Source organism: Protomyctophum parallelum, assembly GCF_964188405.1.
Source record: "Protomyctophum parallelum genome assembly, chromosome: 11".
NCBI lineage: Eukaryota > Metazoa > Chordata > Actinopteri > Myctophiformes > Myctophidae > Protomyctophum > Protomyctophum parallelum.
The window spans coordinates 50,900,864-50,920,290 of record NC_139707.1 but is presented as its reverse complement, the minus strand read 5'-3'; the positions used below and the strand labels follow the sequence as shown (position 1 = coordinate 50,920,290).

At 43.8% G+C, this 19,427-nt stretch overlaps 1 protein-coding gene across 1 annotated transcript in view; it reads right to left on the bottom strand.

The window, feature by feature from the left end:
• The window catches only part of iqgap2 (IQ motif containing GTPase activating protein 2), a gene marked incomplete at its 3' end in the record, with an annotated part of 114,003 nt that overhangs the window by 13,533 nt on the left and 81,043 nt on the right, over positions 1-19,427 (bottom strand). Inside the window, exons 27-30 of the mRNA XM_083776868.1 lie at positions 18,632-18,807; positions 17,070-17,154; positions 15,930-16,171; positions 838-970 (exon numbers count right to left, since the gene is read on the bottom strand). Coding sequence (XP_083632994.1) covers positions 838-970; positions 15,930-16,171; positions 17,070-17,154; positions 18,632-18,807 — 636 coding nt within the window. The remainder of the gene's footprint in view (positions 1-837; positions 971-15,929; positions 16,172-17,069; positions 17,155-18,631; positions 18,808-19,427) is intronic.

Here is a 19,427-nt window from a genome sequence, read left to right as displayed (position 1 = left end):
CCAGCATGTGCACTTAAGCCTCTCCAGCTGATCCAAAATGCAGCAGCTCGCTTGGTCTTCAACCAGCCAAAATTCTCACATGTCTCCCCCCTGCTCCGCTCCCTCCACTGGCTCCCGGTCGCTGCCCGCACAGAATACAAAACTCTGATGCTGGCATTCAAAGCAACCAAAGGTATGGCTCCCCCATATCTTACAAGTATGATTGAACCCTACAAACCCTCCCGCGCACTCAGATCAGCCAACGCAGGGAAGCTGGAAGTACCCTCACTAAAAACGCCGGGACAACGCTCCACACGTCCCAAACTCTTCTCCCTTCTGGCTCCAAAACTGTGGAATGCACTTCCCATTGCAGTCAGAACTGCAGCATCACTCCCAATCTTCCGCCGTAGCCTGAAAACCCACCTTTTCAGACTCCATCATGGCCCTTAGCACTTACCCTAAACCCTTAGATAGCATTTCTGTTGGATTATATAGCATTTGATACAGATTTATAGCATGTTATGTAGACAGCACTGTAATTGTATTGTATGTAGTCATAGCACGCCATAGTACACATATATAGCATAGTAGTAAAGATGTATAGTTTATATGTATAGTGTATGTATAGTTTCACTATATAAATATTCCACTGTTACTTTCTTAGCTTACGCATGTTTCATGATAAATGCTTTTTATGTGATGTATTCCCATGCTTTGTTCTTGCTTAAATGTAAGTCGCTCTGGATTAAGAGCGTCTGCTAAATGCCTAAATTGTAAATTGTAAATTGTAATCTCCTCCACAGAGATGTAGATCACAGGTTTACTCAGAGTACTTACAGAGTGAGTATGTGTACTTACAGAGTGAGTATTTATAATCTCCTCCACAGAGATGTAGATCACAGGTTTACTCAGAGTAACCATGTCTGAGTATTCGTCTACGTTGAACTTCTCCTCGGGCTCCGGGACGTCACAGGCTGCCTGGAAGAACAGTCTGGACACACAGACAGTACAACCATCAGTCTGGACACACAGACAGTACAACCATCAGTCTGGACACACAGTCAGTACAGACATCAGTCTGGACACACAGACAGTACAGATACAACAATATAACAGCCTGGCTCTGGGACAGCCTGGAAGAATAGTCTGGAAGCACAGACAATACAAATATAACCATAGAACAGCCTGGAAGAACAGACATTCAGTGCTAGGCTGTCTTGCCTTTAAGGCAATTATATTCAACATGTTGTATTTCTGTTAGAAAAGTAGAAAAGTTTGTGAATACTTTATTGTGAAGATGTGTACCACTGCTTTATTTTGAAAACTCTATTTGATGAGTCACTTCCTGTTAGCACCATTTTGCATGCAGCAGAGCTAGAGAAGGCAGACCTGCTCAGAGCTTGAGCCTTGAGACACATCTTACCCACTTGGGAACATTTTTGATGCAATGTCGTAAGTTGTGCTGGTGAATCCAGTCGTTGTAACTTTCTGTGATATGTTTTGTGTATGTTTATTTGGAATTCTAAACAATGTTTGCTGCTGTCTGCAGAGCAGTGCAGGTGTATGTCCTCTTGCTAATTACACTGCAGTGTGTATGTGGTTTAGCCACAGTGTGATTTCTAATTGCCTGGGTGTGCAATGCTGTCAATTTAGAACAGACACTGAATGTTTGTATTGTTTTATTATTTTACAGTTTTTACCATCAAGTCATCAAAGAAGTATACAAGTAAACGGTCAATTCCAACCTTGATTCTGTCTTCATTGGCTGTGGTTTAGCTTGGTGTTAATTGACAGTCCCATACACTGCTTGAGAACACTACAGTAAAAAGACAACATTGGAGGTTTCCAAGTGAAGTGTCAAGATGGCCTCAAAAGCAAGCAGCAAGGCGTCCAGTGCTGGGAGCAGCAGGACATCATCCTCATCATCAAGTGCAACCCTTGCCCGAGCCAAAGCCGAAGCGGCCAAGGTGAGGGCACAATACGCTACGCAAGAGGCTAAATTAAAAATGGAGAAAGCTGCCAGAGAGGCAGAAATGATGTTGGAAGCAGTAAGACTAGACACAGAGCTAGAAGTTCTAGCTTCACAGCGAGAAGCCGATGCAGCCGTAGCAGAGGCTGTAGTGTTGGAAATGGCTGAAGCAATGGATGTTGTAGACGAAATAGAGAAATCTGAATCAGAAAATGTAAAAATGGAACGCACCAGTGAATACATCAGATCTCAAAATGACTTGCAACAAGACAGACAATCACACGACAGCTTCGTATCTGTCGATGAAGTTCCACAACTACAACCCATCAGCAACAAGCCAAAGTCTGTTAAAGCCGGCAACACATTCTCACCACATTCTGTGAAAGTTGAAGACTCACACTTACCCTCACCACACTTACCTGACCCGCCGAAAGCCAAAATGACGTCTGCAGCCAGAACGGCAAACTCCTCCATGAAAGTCCATTCATCTCCCCATGTCCCCCAACATAATCCTCCAGCTAGCACACAACCTCCAGTAGAGCCATTGACACAGTATTTGGCACGACGAGACCTCCTCAATGCAGGACTGTACCAGTTCGATGATAAGCCTGAGAATTACCTTGCGTGGTTCTCCTCATTCACCAGTGCAGTTGGTGAAGTCAACCTCACGCCAATTCAAGAATTAGACCTTATGACTAAATGGCTGGGAAAGGAATCTGGAGAACAGGTGAGACGCATACGCTCAATACATGTCGGAAACCCAAAACGAGCATTACAGACAGCATGGGAGAGACTGCAGGACTGCTATGCTGCCCCCGAAATAATTGAAAGGGCACTGTTTCAGCGGCTCGACAGTTTCCCTAAGATTTCATCAAAAGACCACGTTAAATTACGTGAACTTGGGAATCTGCTTATGGAGATCGAAGGAGCAAAGGAGGATGGATATCTCTCCGGCCTGTTGTACCTCGACACCCCGCGTGGAATCGGACCAATTGCACAGAAACTTCCATTTGGACTGCAGGAAAAGTGGCTGTCTTCAGGATCACGCTACAAAGAAGACAACCATGGTCACTTCCCTCCTTTTGATTATTTTTGTAACTTTGTATGCTACGAAGCAAAGAAGCGAAATGACCCTAGCTTCATGTATCAAGACATCACCAACAAACTCATCTCAGTTCACCAAACAGGTGTTTCTACAACAAACAACGACCCTAACAAAAACTGCCCAATTCACAACATGATACATCCTCTCAAAAGATGCAGAGCATTTAGACACAAATCCATTGATGACAGAAAGGCCTTTCTGAAGGAGAGAGGCATATGTTTTAAATGCTGTTCATCAACCTCCCACATGGCCAAGGACTGCAACTCTGTTGTGAAGTGTTTAGAATGTGACAGCCCCAATCATGATGCTGCCATGCATCCTGGCCCATCTCCTGAAACCAACATGGCTCCTTCACTGTCACAAGATAACGGCGGGGAGGGAGAAGAGCACTTTTCAACTTAATCAGACCTAAAAAGCAATCCGAGATCCCCACTGCCTTCCCACGGAAAAGACGGACATGTGCCAACTGATCAAGGCAATGTAAAGACCTTTCTCACATAAATCGGTCTGCTTCTACCCACTGGCTGAACTACGAACCGTCATGGACTTCCACAAGTTAATAGCGACCTCACATAGGTCAGACGGGGAGTGTCTTGCCTTTAAGGCAATTATATTCAACATGTTGTATTTCTGTTAGAAAAGTAGAAAAGTTTGTGAATACTTTATTGTGAAGATGTGTACCACTGCTTTATTTTGAAAACTCTATTTGATGAGTCACTTCCTGTTAGCACCATTTTGCATGCAGCAGAGCTAGAGAAGGCAGACCTGCTCAGAGCTTGAGCCTTGAGACACATCTTACCCACTTGGGAACATTTTTGATGCAATGTCGTAAGTTGTGCTGGTGAATCCAGTCGTTGTAACTTTCTGTGATATGTTTTGTGTATGTTTATTTGGAATTCTAAACAATGTTTGCTGCTGTCTGCAGAGCAGTGCAGGTGTATGTCCTCTTGCTAATTACACTGCAGTGTGTATGTGGTTTAGCCACAGTGTGATTTCTAATTGCCTGGGTGTGCAATGCTGTCAATTTAGAACAGACACTGAATGTTTGTATTGTTTTATTATTTTACAGTTTTTACCATCAAGTCATCAAAGAAGTATACAAGTAAACGGTCAATTCCAACCTTGATTCTGTCTTCATTGGCTGTGGTTTAGCTTGGTGTTAATTGACAGTCCCATACACTGCTTGAGAACACTACATAGGCTATAATACTATTGGCCATTATAGAGCAAGCAGTCTGACGTCAATATTGGTAGAGGGGGCGCAAATCCACGGGTTCGTGCACTTTTTAATTTGCATTGTAATCCCCATAGGAGGGGATTTTAGATCGCCTCATATAAGAACTGTGTTTGAGAAATAAACATGTCACCACGGCCGCTTCACTCATATGGAAATGAAGAATCAATTGACTGAGGTAAAAAAACGCTATTGTTACCGCTATTGAATTAGTTACATTTTCGCTATAGAAGCAGACTGTGTCATATATGAGTGACTGACTGTCGCAAACGATACAGAGGCACCTCCCTGACAATAACGCAGAGACAGCTTGTTTATTTTTGGACCACAACACTTATTATAGTAGACGCTATTAAGATCACCCCATGTTATTCTCCATGGAGACATTACTTCCGTGAACCAGGGGAATCGAAGGGATGAGCGAGTTACGTCAGGACTTCGGTGCTCTTCGTGGCAACAATAGTCTGAAAACCCACCTTTTCAGACTCCATCATGGCCCATAGCACTTACCCCACCCCCTTAAATAGCATTTCTGTAGACTTAGATAGCATTTGATACAGACTTATAGCATGTTATGTAGACAGCACTATAATTGCATTGTATGTAGTCATAGCACGTCATAGTACATTATGTATATGTAATACCAACTTGTGCCAAACGGGGGCGAGTGACACTTCTGTGAGTAACTTGTAGCACCTATAAGGCACTATAGCAAAATCTGGACTAGTTATTGTGTAGGTTCGACTGCTGGAGCTATGGGGAGTGCTTAAATGAGACTCAGACACAAGGAGGTTAAATGTTAAATGATTGCCGGCAGTTATATTGAAAAAAACAATTAACAAACAAACATACAATATGGAAAAGAAATAAATTGGTACCAACTTGAATAGCAATTGCTCAAATTCTCACAGTTCACTGTGTCTCTCTAATTTGGGTGCACCCTTCTAACTTTCCAGTTCAATCAAACAATCAAAATAGGACATACAATTTACAAATATCCACCCTTTCAATAAGTAATGAATTGACCACTCAGTCACTGTTCTCCCAATGAATGAACAAGGTAAGGTAAGGTAATGTATGTATGCAAAATCAGTATATGTGTTATGGTTCAGAGTTCCAAGGATAAACCATCCAGGTATGTATCAGTGTATGTGTCAAAGTTCCATATGGTTTCCAAAACTGTAAGTGTCAGAGTTCCAATTCCAGGGGAATGTATGTGCATGCGTGTGCGCGAAGGGAGAGAGGGGGAATTGGGATTACTGCAGCTGAGAGTGGGGGAGTCTGCAGATTAGGCCTACCACACTGTAGAGTGCAGTAGTCTGTCTGTCCAGTGGTCACCAGAGTATGGGGGAATACTCGCTGTCGCTCAATCTCTAGATCCTGGTGGGAAGCTCGCCATCTATTGGAATGGTCAACTGGAAAACGATCCAATCCAACAAAAAAAACCTGACCTGTCATCAGACAGGGTCAGAGAAATCTAATCAGTATCAAAGTATCAACTGTGTTGATTAGTTTTTAACCATGAAATATGCATTACATGAACTTTCTTTAAATGAAAACAAATTAAATACTGTATGCAACACTGTGCATTTTTAACCTTTGTACATACTTTTTCACATTATGTATTTTAAACAACACACACCTTCACATGAACATCAGTACACTTGTAGGAAGTGCATCATGAAATGGATTACATCCATTTTAGTAAACAACCATAAACTTCTTCTTAGTAGTATTACACTCTCAAAGTGTTCACTTGCAAAGTGCAAAAATAACAACAATATCCCTTCATTGAAATTAAATGAACTGTCTCACCGATTCTGTGTGAAACAGGCTGGGCACAAACAATGCAATGGCTGCCCCAGTGAATCCACAATGGTTTCTAGAAATAAACAATACCACTCATCAAAAACCAAAGTAATTTCCAATTATTTGTTACTCTTAAATTAACTCATAAGATGTGGTGAGTTACCTTGCTTCGCTGTGGTTTGTGCTCATAAAACTCTTCTAGTATCACACTTTTTCTCTCTCTGTTCTGTGCTCTTCTCATGTGCTGTGCACTGCTGTTTGGCTGTCTTTCTGTCTCTAACCTCAACAGCTGAACTGACTCAGTTCAATTGGGCTTGATTAGTGCAGCACTGCAGGTAGATGGTAATCACTGCTTCAACAGGTTGCTGTGTGGCTGGGACAGCATATCAGCCAGGCCTAAACTGACTGCTGATTGGTGGAACCACATGTCACTCTGTCTCTGATATCTAGTGATTTTTAGATAGCTTAACAAATCTCTGCACTACTCAGTGGTTAGGTTTCAAACAGGGTCACTAAACATAGTAACTTTAGATTTAGTTCTTAGGCAAAAGCACACATATAAGGCAACTGTAGCTTGTCTCTATATGTTAGGGTTATACTGTAATCCACTAAATCATGTGTGTTACATCCTCCCCTCTTGACGGTATGCACGTCCCTGTGCATTCAGATGATGATGGTTGGATGATCACAGGTCTCTTCAATCCCTGACAGGTTTGCTGTTCTAGGTCTGAGTAATCAAAACCTTGCATGGAGCTTGCAAATGCCTCACTCAGGCCATGGAAAAGGGAGTTCACAACAAATAATAAGGGATTACCTAATCTAGAATACTGAAGTCTCTCAGGTACCTCACATTGTCTCTGAGAGCGACGGACAGGGGTTTCCGTATCTTGGTGTAGTTCATTCTTCGTCTCTACTGAACTAGACTGTTCAGGTGGAATTTCTTCTTTTTCAGATGCCTCCTCTTCTTGCACATCTGACAACACTGGGGATGACTCATTTACATTGAGAGACGTTTCCTCAGGTGGTTGCAGACATGTGTCCAGAGGGGACTTGTCAATGTCAGGTAAGGGGTCTGGTCCGGTTGAATCATCACTTTCGGATGAGATGTCTTCATCAGGTAAGTTGACATATTCGGGTAAGTTTTCCTTTTCATGTTCATCATTTTCCGGTTCATCTCCATCTGTGTCCTCTTCATGGGATTCAACTCCTGGCGGAGTAGGAATATCAGGAGATGACACATCAGGTGCATGTGATTGCCTGGTCACACAAGGAGGGTCACTCGACTTGTGAGTATCTTGGATTGTTGTCTGGATAGGATATCTAACCATGGGAGGTAGATCCACTGAGTCAGAATCAACATCCTCTTCACTCTCAACATCAGGATTCTGTCTTGTCCTTGGTCTTCTGACAGTAGGCTGTCTGACAGGTTCATCCATCGAGGTTGCGGATAGAAAGCCACAAGGAAGCAACAGGTCGCGATGCAGGGTACGTACAGGTCTATCTTTACCTTCGGGCTTGACCGTGTAGACTGGCATCTCACCAGCTTTCTTGATGACAACATAGACATCATCCTCCCACTTGTTTGCTAATTTGTGCTTTCCACGCAGCTTGACATTGCGAACAAGAACTCTATCACCCACATCCAGGGTTGACTCTGTGACGCGTTTATCAAATCGGGTCTTGTTGCGATCAGCATTCTTCTGGGCGTTAGAGGTTGCAATCCTGTAACTCTCTTCCAAACGGCACTTTAAGTCACTGACATACTGGGAGTGAGACTTTCCACAGGTATTGATGGGTAAACCAAAGGCTAAGTCGATCGGAAGCCTTGGCTGTCTCCCGAACATTAATTCGTAAGGAGAAAATCCTGTCACCTCGTTTTTTGTGCAATTATAAGCATGGACAAGAGGCTTGACAAAGTCTTTCCAGTGCTGTTTATCCTGTTGACTTAGTGTTCCAAGCATTTGGAGAAGAGTACGGTTGAATCTCTCGACCGGGTTCCCTCTGGGATGGTATGGTGTAGTTCGCACCTTCTTCATGCCCGTAAGTTCACAGAGTTCTTTTATAGTCTTCGACTCGAAATCAGGACCCTGGTCACTATGTAACCTCTCTGGAAAACCATAATGAACAATTAAGTGTTCCCAAAGACTCTTTGCTACAGTACGTGCTCGTTGGTTTGGAGTTGGTATCGCTATTGCGTACTTAGTGAAGTGGTCGGTGATGACTAATATATCTTTGGTGTTGGACCGGTCTGGTTCCACGGATAAGTAGTCCATACACACCAGTTCAAGAGGTCTACTAGTCTTTATATTCACTAGTGGAGCGGCTCTCTCAGGTAGGGACTTGCGAAGAACACAACGCTTACAGGTTCTGATCATCTTTTCAATGTCCATGAACATTTTTGGCCAATAAAATCTGGCTCTTGCGAGATCTACTGTCCGCTCAACTCCCATGTGGCCCATGTCGTTGTGGAGGCTCTTAAATGCTACTGCTCTCAGCTCCTCAGGAAGCACTAGCTGGAAGGTGATATTGGGTCCATCTTGCCTCCTTCGATACAGCACTCCATTCCGCAGCTCCAGGCGGTTCAGCTCACGTAGCAGTAAAGGAAGTTCAGGGAGTTCTTCCCTGAGACTGGTAGGTGGGGTTTGACCAGTTTCAATCTGAACGATAACCTCATTGATTGCAGGATCGAATCGCTGCTTTTCTCTCAACTCATCCTCAGAGAGAGAGGGGATTAGAGGAAAACCATCAACTTGTTCGTCCTGGAAGCTGTCTGGAATAGCTGTAGAATTATGAGCAAGGGATTCAACTAAAGCTAACCCGGGACTAGGCATTTCGGCATCGTTGCCTTCAGTAACGGTGACAATGTGCCGTTCACATATGGCTTGGACCACATCTTGAGGTACAGTGTTTGAATGTTCGGCATCACTTAGGTGATAATCTGTGAACTTCTGGATTCTTTCACTCTCCTTTCGTGATGTTGGGTCATCCTCCGGAATACCATGAGAGCGGCGAGACAATGCGTCAGCATCAAGGTTTAGCTTGCCAGCTCTGTACTGGAGTTGGAAGGAATAGGTGGAAAGGGCAGACAGCCACCTGTAACTTGTTGCATCGAGTTTGGCCGATGTTAGGACATAAGTCAGGGGGTTGCTGTCGGTTACCACCGTGAAGTCTGTTCCATATAAGTAGTCAGCAAATTTATCAGTGACTGCCCACTTGAGGGCCAAGAATTCAAGTTTATGCGCTGGGTACTTGGTTTCACTCTTTGATAGTCCTCGGCTTGCAAAAGCTATGACTCTCGGTTGGCCATCCTGAACTTGGTACAATGCAGCCCCCAAGCCAACTGTACTAGCATCAGTATGTAGGATGTAAGGAATCTGGGGGTCTGCAAAGCCCAAAACCGGAGCTGATATCAGTTTTTGGATTATCAGTTCAAAGGCTTCCTGGCAACGAGGTGTCCACCTTTGACCGAAAGACTCTTTTGGGTTGTGGTATTCTGTGCTTGCACCTTTGTCAGGTTTCTTTCTTCCCTTTGCAGTCGGTGGATACCCAGAGGTTAGCTCGTTAAGGGGCTTGACGATGTCAGAGTAACCCTTTATGTACCGTCTGTAATATCCTGCGAATCCTAGAAAGGACCGAAGTTCCTTCAGGATGGTAGGGACAGGCCACGTTGTTAACGCATTGATCTTCTCAGAGTCCGTTTCCACACCCTGCTCTGAGACTATATGACCAAGGTATCTCACTGAGGTCTGGAAAAATTTACATTTTTCTGGAGCCAGCTTCAATCCATACTCCTTCAGTCTCTGTAGTACATGCTTGAGGCGCTTCTCATGTTCTTCCAAGGATGATGAGAAAATGATCAGGTCATCAATGAACACTAAAACCTCCTTTAGGTTCATGTCTCCCATGCACTTCTCCATAAGTCGCTGGAATGTTGATGGAGCATTAGTGATTCCCTGGGGCATTCTGTTGAATTCCCAAAATCCTAATGGGCAAACAAACGCTGTTTTCTGTTTGTCGGATTCTTCCATGTCTATTTGGTAGTATCCCGACTTTAAGTCGAGAACAGAGAACCATTTTGATCCAGCCAGCGCAGAGAACGCCTCCTCCAGCTTTGGAAGGGCATACGCGTCCTTGATGGTTTGAAGGTTTAGCTTCCTGTAGTCTATGCAAAGACGAACGGAACCATTCTTCTTCCTTACGACTACAATGGGGGAAGCAAATGGGGACTCTGATTCTCGTATCACGCCTGAGTCGAGAAGTTCCTGAAGGTGTTTCCTCACTGCATCCACATCATGTGGATGTATGGGACGGCCTCTGTACTTAAACGGTGTCTCATCGTTGAGCTTGATATGGTGCTTGACCTTATCTGTCTGACCAAAATCCAGGTCATGTTGGGAGAAGACTTCCGGCATGGAATTTAGCATTTGTGTTGCTCTTTCCTTCCATTCGGCAGGTAAGGGGGAATCTCCAAAATCAAAGCTCAACTTTGCATGTTGACTGGACTCTGTCTGCACGTCAGGTGAGTTTGGATCCTTCACAGTCTGTTCTTTGTGAAGCACTCGCACTACGGCATTAACATCTGCCAGTACTGTTCTGGGCGGTATGACAATGTCATGATCAGTTTCATTTTTCAGCACAACAGGTAACCGGCAGGGTTGTTTTGTTGGCACACTCACTAGGCTTGTCGAAACCAGTAGGCCACCAGGTAAGGAAGAGGCTGATGGTTCTTCCAAAATGACATACTTCTCAGTGTGAGCATTACACAAGTTAACTGTTCCCTCCAGAACGACGGTCTGTCCTGCGGGGACAATTTCAGGGTTCTTTCCTTGCATCTTCACCCCGCCAAGGGTATCACTGGAGATACTCTGACGCAGTCTGAGTATTTTCAGAACAGCTCGGTAGCCATACGCTGACGGCTGGAAAGTAGAGAGGTTCTGGTCAGCAGAGAAGTCTGCATAAAGCACGTCAAGAGTGTTTGTGCCGATAAGCACCTGTTCTTGGCTTGCAGAGCGGAGGTGGGGAATAACCAAAGCCAAGGTATGAACTTCAATATCAGAGCCTACAAAGTCTTTAGGGAAAGTGATGAGGAGCTCTATGTATCCTAAGTAGGGGACTGATTCACCATTGGCACCCTCCACGTCAAGTAGACCATGTAGTGGATGAATAGTCAAGTCTGAGAGATGGTCTTCATAGAAAGACTGGGGTATAGTTGTCACTTGGGACCCCGTATCCAAAAGACAGTTGGTGTCATTGCCTTTAATAACCACTTGGGCTGTAGTTTTATTTCCAATGAGGCCCTTTGGAATTTGTATAGACTGCTCTTTAGCCTGAACTCGTTTCAGGTTAGGTTTGTTTGGTCTGGGACGACATTTATCTGTTGTTGCTCCCATATGTCCCTCGATGGAAGCAGCATTCAGTTTAAATGGGTCTCGTCATCCGGTCCATTAGTGGTTTCCCACATGGACTGTTTTTCTCTCAACTGCTTTTTCTTGGCAGCTACAAGGACAGGATCAGGCTCATTGTCACAAGCAGATTTGATGTGACCATCCTCACCGCATTGAAAACAATACCAAGGGCGTGGCTTGCTGTTAGTCTTGGGAGAAGGTCTCTGCTGTTTGCTTTCTTTATTTTTTGGAGGTCGGGCCTCAGCACTTGCTGCAGAGGACTGAGCTTTTTCTTTTTTCGGTTTCTGTTTTTGTCTCTCATTTTTCATGCTACTCAGCTGGGCGCTGAGGTCTGCCATTTGTTTTTTCAGCATCTCAAATTCAGTGACATGATCAGACTCAGCAGTGGCATGTGCTGTTTGTAGATGAGACATTGTACGCTGCTTAGTGACACTAGGAGCAGGCTGGACTGTGCCCAAGTGCTGTCTCATACGGCTCACTTTCGCAGCCTGTATGTCTTCTTCTGTTCTTAGCATCAGCAAGAGTTCTGGGAAGGAAGGTGGAGACTCCTTTCTTTTTCCCAGCTGGAGGTCAGTTATTAGGGCATTATCCCAGCAGCCGCGGCAGAACTGCTTTAGGAGTTGCTTGTCAAATTCTTGTGCAGACACACCACCGCGCCGCATAGTCAGGCTCAGACACACCTGCAATCTTTGTAGAAATGCAGACGGCTTTTCATTAGAATCCATCAATGTGCTCATGAATCTCGCGTAGAGTTCATCACCATCTTCAACCGTTCCATAGGCCGAATCAAGTAGTTCAAGATAGGCAGAGGGTTGAGCCTGTGGGCCTAGATGCTTGATTAACTCTGCAGCAGGTGGAAGTAGGCTGTCAAGTATGCGGTGTGTGCACTGCAAGTCAGAAACGGAAGGATCCTTAATAAGGACTTCAACGCTTGTGCGCCAGGTGTCATAATCTGCTTCGTTGGTGGGTCGGGGAACTTTCCCTGAAAAGGCACGAAGCCTACTTGGTGTAGTGAAGTGTGATGAGGTTCCACTACTGCGAACAATATGTTCGACCACCACTCGTTGCACGTTGGGTGGATTTAAATCAATTGTGGGCGGTAATGTGCCCTGAGCCGCAGCTGGTGTAGCTGATATTGAGAGGGAGTCGGTCAGGTTTTTAGCTGCATCATGTGATTCAAGGACTGTAGGATCAGAAGGGTGTGAACTTGGAGAAGACGGGTCAATTTGTTTACGAGGAGTGGAAGACAATGCAAGATTTTCAAGTTCTTCTTTCAGCATTTGCTCAAGAGAATTTCCACTCAAGCTGGCAATTGCACGCAACTCGTCCATGTATGTTTTGGTAGCATTAACACGGGCATTTAACGTATAAACACTTGCCAAGCTCTGTATTTCGTAAACAACTGCATCTTGATTGGAATGTTTCAACTGAAGTGGCAGCAGGGGCTCTAATGTTTCCATGGCAGTGCCACATTTAAACTCTGCTATCAAGTGGTGGTGGAAATCTGAGTTTTTGTCATTAATGGTAAAGAATCTGTTAATTTCACCATGTTTCTGAAGATGAGTAACGACCTCATCATCAGCGGATGTACCTGTTATCCCATTAACTATTACAGAGTTGGGGATTTTGATCGATTCTTTCATCACAATTTCCATTTTGACTGTATTAGGTTTGGACTCAGATTTTGAATGTAACCCGTTGCAAATCAATAATAACCAATTAAGTGACAATTAAGCATCCAACACAGCTCCTGGCTAGCTCGCCAATTGTAATACCAACTTGTGCCAAACGGGGGCGAGTGACACTTCTGTGAGTAACTTGTAGCACCTATAAGGCACTATAGCAAAATCTGGACTAGTTATTGTGTAGGTTCGACTGCTGGAGCTATGGGGAGTGCTTAAATGAGACTCAGACACAAGGAGGTTAAATGTTAAATGATTGCCGGCAGTTATATTGAAAAAAACAATTAACAAACAAACATACAATATGGAAAAGAAATAAATTGGTACCAACTTGAATAGCAATTGCTCAAATTCTCACAGTTCACTGTGTCTCTCTAATTTGGGTGCACCCTTCTAACTTTCCAGTTCAATCAAACAATCAAAATAGGACATACAATTTACAAATATCCACCCTTTCAATAAGTAATGAATTGACCACTCAGTCACTGTTCTCCCAATGAATGAACAAGGTAAGGTAAGGTAATGTATGTATGCAAAATCAGTATATGTGTTATGGTTCAGAGTTCCAAGGATAAACCATCCAGGTATGTATCAGTGTATGTGTCAAAGTTCCATATGGTTTCCAAAACTGTAAGTGTCAGAGTTCCAATTCCAGGGGAATGTATGTGCATGCGTGTGCGCGAAGGGAGAGAGGGGGAATTGGGATTACTGCAGCTGAGAGTGGGGGAGTCTGCAGATTAGGCCTACCACACTGTAGAGTGCAGTAGTCTGTCTGTCCAGTGGTCACCAGAGTATGGGGGAATACTCGCTGTCGCTCAATCTCTAGATCCTGGTGGGAAGCTCGCCATCTATTGGAATGGTCAACTGGAAAACGATCCAATCCAACAAAAAAAACCTGACCTGTCATCAGACAGGGTCAGAGAAATCTAATCAGTATCAAAGTATCAACTGTGTTGATTAGTTTTTAACCATGAAATATGCATTACATGAACTTTCTTTAAATGAAAACAAATTAAATACTGTATGCAACACTGTGCATTTTTAACCTTTGTACATACTTTTTCACATTATGTATTTTAAACAACACACACCTTCACATGAACATCAGTACACTTGTAGGAAGTGCATCATGAAATGGATTACATCCATTTTAGTAAACAACCATAAACTTCTTCTTAGTAGTATTACACTCTCAAAGTGTTCACTTGCAAAGTGCAAAAATAACAACAATATCCCTTCATTGAAATTAAATGAACTGTCTCACCGATTCTGTGTGAAACAGGCTGGGCACAAACAATGCAATGGCTGCCCCAGTGAATCCACAATGGTTTCTAGAAATAAACAATACCACTCATCAAAAACCAAAGTAATTTCCAATTATTTGTTACTCTTAAATTAACTCATAAGATGTGGTGAGTTACCTTGCTTCGCTGTGGTTTGTGCTCATAAAACTCTTCTAGTATCACACTTTTTCTCTCTCTGTTCTGTGCTCTTCTCATGTGCTGTGCACTGCTGTTTGGCTGTCTTTCTGTCTCTAACCTCAACAGCTGAACTGACTCAGTTCAATTGGGCTTGATTAGTGCAGCACTGCAGGTAGATGGTAATCACTGCTTCAACAGGTTGCTGTGTGGCTGGGACAGCATATCAGCCAGGCCTAAACTGACTGCTGATTGGTGGAACCACATGTCACTCTGTCTCTGATATCTAGTGATTTTTAGATAGCTTAACAAATCTCTGCACTACTCAGTGGTTAGGTTTCAAACAGGGTCACTAAACATAGTAACTTTAGATTTAGTTCTTAGGCAAAAGCACACATATAAGGCAACTGTAGCTTGTCTCTATATGTTAGGGTTATACTGTAATCCACTAAATCATGTGTGTTACATATAGCATAGTAGTATAGTTTATATGTATAGTTTCATTATATAGATATTCCACTGTTACTTTCTTAGCTTACGCATGTTTCATGATAAATGTTTTTATGTGATGTATTCCCATGCTTTTTTGTTCTTGCTTAATGTAAGTCGCTCTGGATTAAGAGCGTCTGCTAAATGCCTAAATTGTAAATTGTAACAATAGTAATTTTGACAAAGCAATTCCCACCACAAGTCAGCATGATGATGATGATGGTACAGACTGCAGTACCTTGGACTTGTGGTAGGTGTCGCTGATTTATTCGTTCATGTGAGGCAGTGTTGTTTTCGTCGACTAAAACTAAGACGAAAAATGTTCGTCGACTACCTTTTTCCACTGACTAAAACTAAATAAAAACGAATCTATGATGACTAAAACGAAGACTAAATAGACTGACAATTTCGTCAACAAATAAAAACTAGACTAAAATGTTAGGAAGGGACTAGTGGACAAGAGATCCAGTTTTATGCTGGGTTGCATGCTGAAAATAGCAGATATACAATCTCACAACGCGTCCCGCTGCGACGTGTTGTGAGATTGTATATCTGCTATATTTTCAGCATGCAACCAAAGTGTAAAATATGTCATTACAAAGACATCAAGGCCTGTCAAAACACATTTTAGTCGACTAAATCAACTGTAGATTTAGTCGACTAAAATCGCATGACATTTAGTCGACTAAAACTAGACTAAACACTAGAACATTCCAGGTGACTAAAATGTGACTAAAACTAAGTGAAAACTATACTCAAGAGACTAAACGACTAAAACTAAAATAGAAATTTGCTGCCAAAAAACAACGCCGACGTGAGGTCATGTGACTGCCGCGTACCTGAACTTGCGGTAGGTGGCGCTGACGTACTCGTTCATGGGGGTCATGTGCGCGTCGCTCTCTCCCTCGAACAGCCTGTAGGCGGCGCCGTGCTGCAGCAGCTTGGCGACGGAGCCCAGGACCCGCCGCTGCTCCGAGGCCAGCTGCCCCCCCGCCCCCGCCGACACGTCGATGATGTCGAAGCCGTCGGGCGCCACGATGGCCGGGTTCATGTAGCGGTAGTACAGCAGGTTACCTACGATCTGTAATATTATTATTAATATTAATATAAAGGGTTCATGTAGCGATAGTACAGCAGGCTACCTACGATCTGTAATATTATTAATAATATTAATAATAATAATAATATAAAGGGTTTTTAACTATTTTGAAAAACATTTTAAAATCATTCAAATAGCCGACCACTGTCCTTTCTCTCCTGCCAGAACTAACAGGATGCTCTCTCTCTCTGCCTTGTGTGTTCTCGGGTAGTCTCACATATTTTCTTTTCTGCCAAGCAACAAGCCATATACACTCAGATGATTTATGTTTATATTAGAATACATTTGTGCTACTGTAAAGATGAAACGGAAAACTGGTGAGGAGGCTCCACCTCCGCTTTATATTTTACTCATGACAGCTCTTCCATTGCTCCAGACTGTATGACGGAAGCATTTATATTTTACTCACGATCAGAGCTTCCGTTGCTCCAGACTGTACGACGGAAGCATTTATATTTCACTCATGATCAGAGCTTCCGTTGCTCCAGACTGTATGATGGAAGCATTTATATTTTACTCATGACAGCTCTGCTGTTGCTCCAGACTGTATGATGAAGCATTCATATTTAGACCCTTAGAGGTCTCTAGGACTGTGGTTTGCCTCTTGCCTAGTGTCCTCCTACGTCTCACCAGAAGTTGGATTCACTTATTGAGTGAAGACCACCTGGAGACTTGAAGTTCAGTCAATTGGAACTCATTGGATAAATAAGAACATTGTAATTGGTTTGTGAAACAGAACATGTGAAATATGTCCCGGACATGACTGAGTCCTTTGCCACGACGGGTACATCCGTCTGATAACCGACTGATATCGATCAGCCCTGATCCACCCATCCAAACACAGACACAGGAACATGAATGAATGAATACATTAATGTACCTTCAGTAGTTCATCTTCTGTAGCGTCAGGAAACTTCTCATGGAGACAGTTCTTCAGAACCTTGGCGATGTACCTCATACCATAGCTGCACACAAAACACACACACACACACACACACACACACACACACACGGATGTGCGCACACACATGCGTTACTGGAATGACTTGGGTGTGTGCATTGCAGAATCATTGGGTTCCCTCCGATGCATTGTTAAACAGCACCATCTAGTGGTACACAATGATCACTGCCATTCGGTCTGAGGTTCAAAGTGTTCAGCGTTCATCTCAATAGAACAGTCCGGTTCTCCCGAAACGACAGCAGTGACATGATGAGGTTTGAGGAGAACTGAACTGTTCTAATGAGATGAAATTAATTTCACAGACGAAAAACAGTCCAAGTCCACACTATGTATCCATAATGTATTAACCCATTCTGACTGATTTAAAAAAATGGCTTCTAGATCCTGACTGTTTCTTGAAAAACGCTATGTTTCTATGTCAGTCGTTCTTCGATTCGACATAGAAACATAGCGTTTTTCAGAAAACAGTCAGGATGTAGAAGACATCTACAATAGCATCTACAATAGCAGATCTACAAGCTCGTAAGCGCGCCACCGAGTGGCGCGCTTACGAGCTTGTAGATCTGCTATTTTTAAATAGCTAAAGCACAACATAATGCTAACACCAAAAGGGGTTCCCGCCCCCAAAATGTATTAAATGATGGATAAGGGGTCAGGACAACGAGGCCTTTTCGTGGAGGGGTCAGAATGAAATGAGGACTTAAAGACAGTTTTCCGTCTGTGGTACTTGAGGTTTAGGAGACGTGAGCACACTGTACAACTAACGACGGGACAACGTCCTCGACATGAAACGGTTCGGGAACCACTGACTGGTCAGAAATGTATCGGTAGAGGGGCACGGTGCACAGTTGGTAGTGCTGTCGCCTCACAGCTAGAAGGTCCTGGGTTCGATTCCCGCTCTGGACGCTGTGGGTGCTGGCGGCGTGTTTCCTCCTCCGCGTCATCAGTGCCCATACCCGAAGGCGGGTTTGGCGAAAGGGCCTTTCTGTGTGGAGTTTGCATGTTCTCCCCGTGTCCCCTAGGGTAGGTACTTTCACATGTTCTCCCCGTGTCCCCTAGGGTAGGTACCCTCACAAAAAACATGCAGTAATCCTGGTCACTAAACTGCCTCCCCCTGGCCAGCCGGGGCGCCTGATGGAGGGGAAAGGAACTGGTTGGAATAACGTGTTCCTTCCACGCGCAACCAGGGAAACTCCCCCCTGTCAGGCGTAAAGGAGCAACTTGGACACTCAGGCATGAAGGAAGCATGAGTTCAAGTCCGTTGCTCTCCCCAGGTTGGTGGAGGGTGTGTAGAGCCCAGGATCACATTAGATGATTGACACAGGGGTGAAAAATGGGTTACAAAAACGTGGGATAAAAAAATAATAAATAAAAAATAACTTTATCGGTAGCATAGCGCCATGCTAGACGCTACGCTCTACAGTGTACGCGCTACGCGCTGTGCTCTCTAGGAGGTGATGGGGTTCAGTTAAGTGACTTACGGGATGTTGTCCAGAGAGGAGGTGATGGAGGTCAGGACTTTATCGGTGGCGTAGCGTAGCGCCAGGCTGGAGGCCTCCAGTCTGGTGCGGACCTCCTGGTGACACATGGCCTGCTCCGGGGTCACCTCGTAGGGCAGCTTACTGGCCTCTCCCGTCTCCGTCTCCATCTGGTTCACCTGCAAGGGACCACGTTTCACAATGTTAATCTGTCTCTGTCTCCATCTGGTTCAATGTTAACCTGTCTCTGTCTCCATCTGGTTCAATGTTAACCTGTCTCTGTCTCAGTGTGGTTTTCGTCGACTAAAACCAAGACGAAAAATGTTCGTCGACTACCTTTTTTCACTGACAAAAACTAGATAAAAACGAATCTATGATGACTAAAACTAAGACTAAATATACTGACAATTTCGTCAACAAATAAAAACTAGACTAAAATGTTAGGAAGGGACTAGTGGACAAGAGATCCAGTACAAGTCATTTTACACTTGGTTGCATGCTGAAAATAGCCGATCTACAAGCTCACAACGCGTCGCGTGAGCTTGTAGATCGCCTATTTTCAGCAAGCAAAAACAGTCCTTACGACGGCATCAATGCCCACCAAAATACATTTTAGTCGACTAAATCAACTGTAGATTTAGTCGACTAAAAATCTCATGACATTTAGTCGACTAAAACTAGACTAACACTAACACATTCCAGGTGACTGAATGAAAACTATTCCAAAGACTATGACTAAAACTAAAACCAAAACATTTGCTGCCAAAAACAACACTGCTCTGTCTCCATCTGGTTCAAT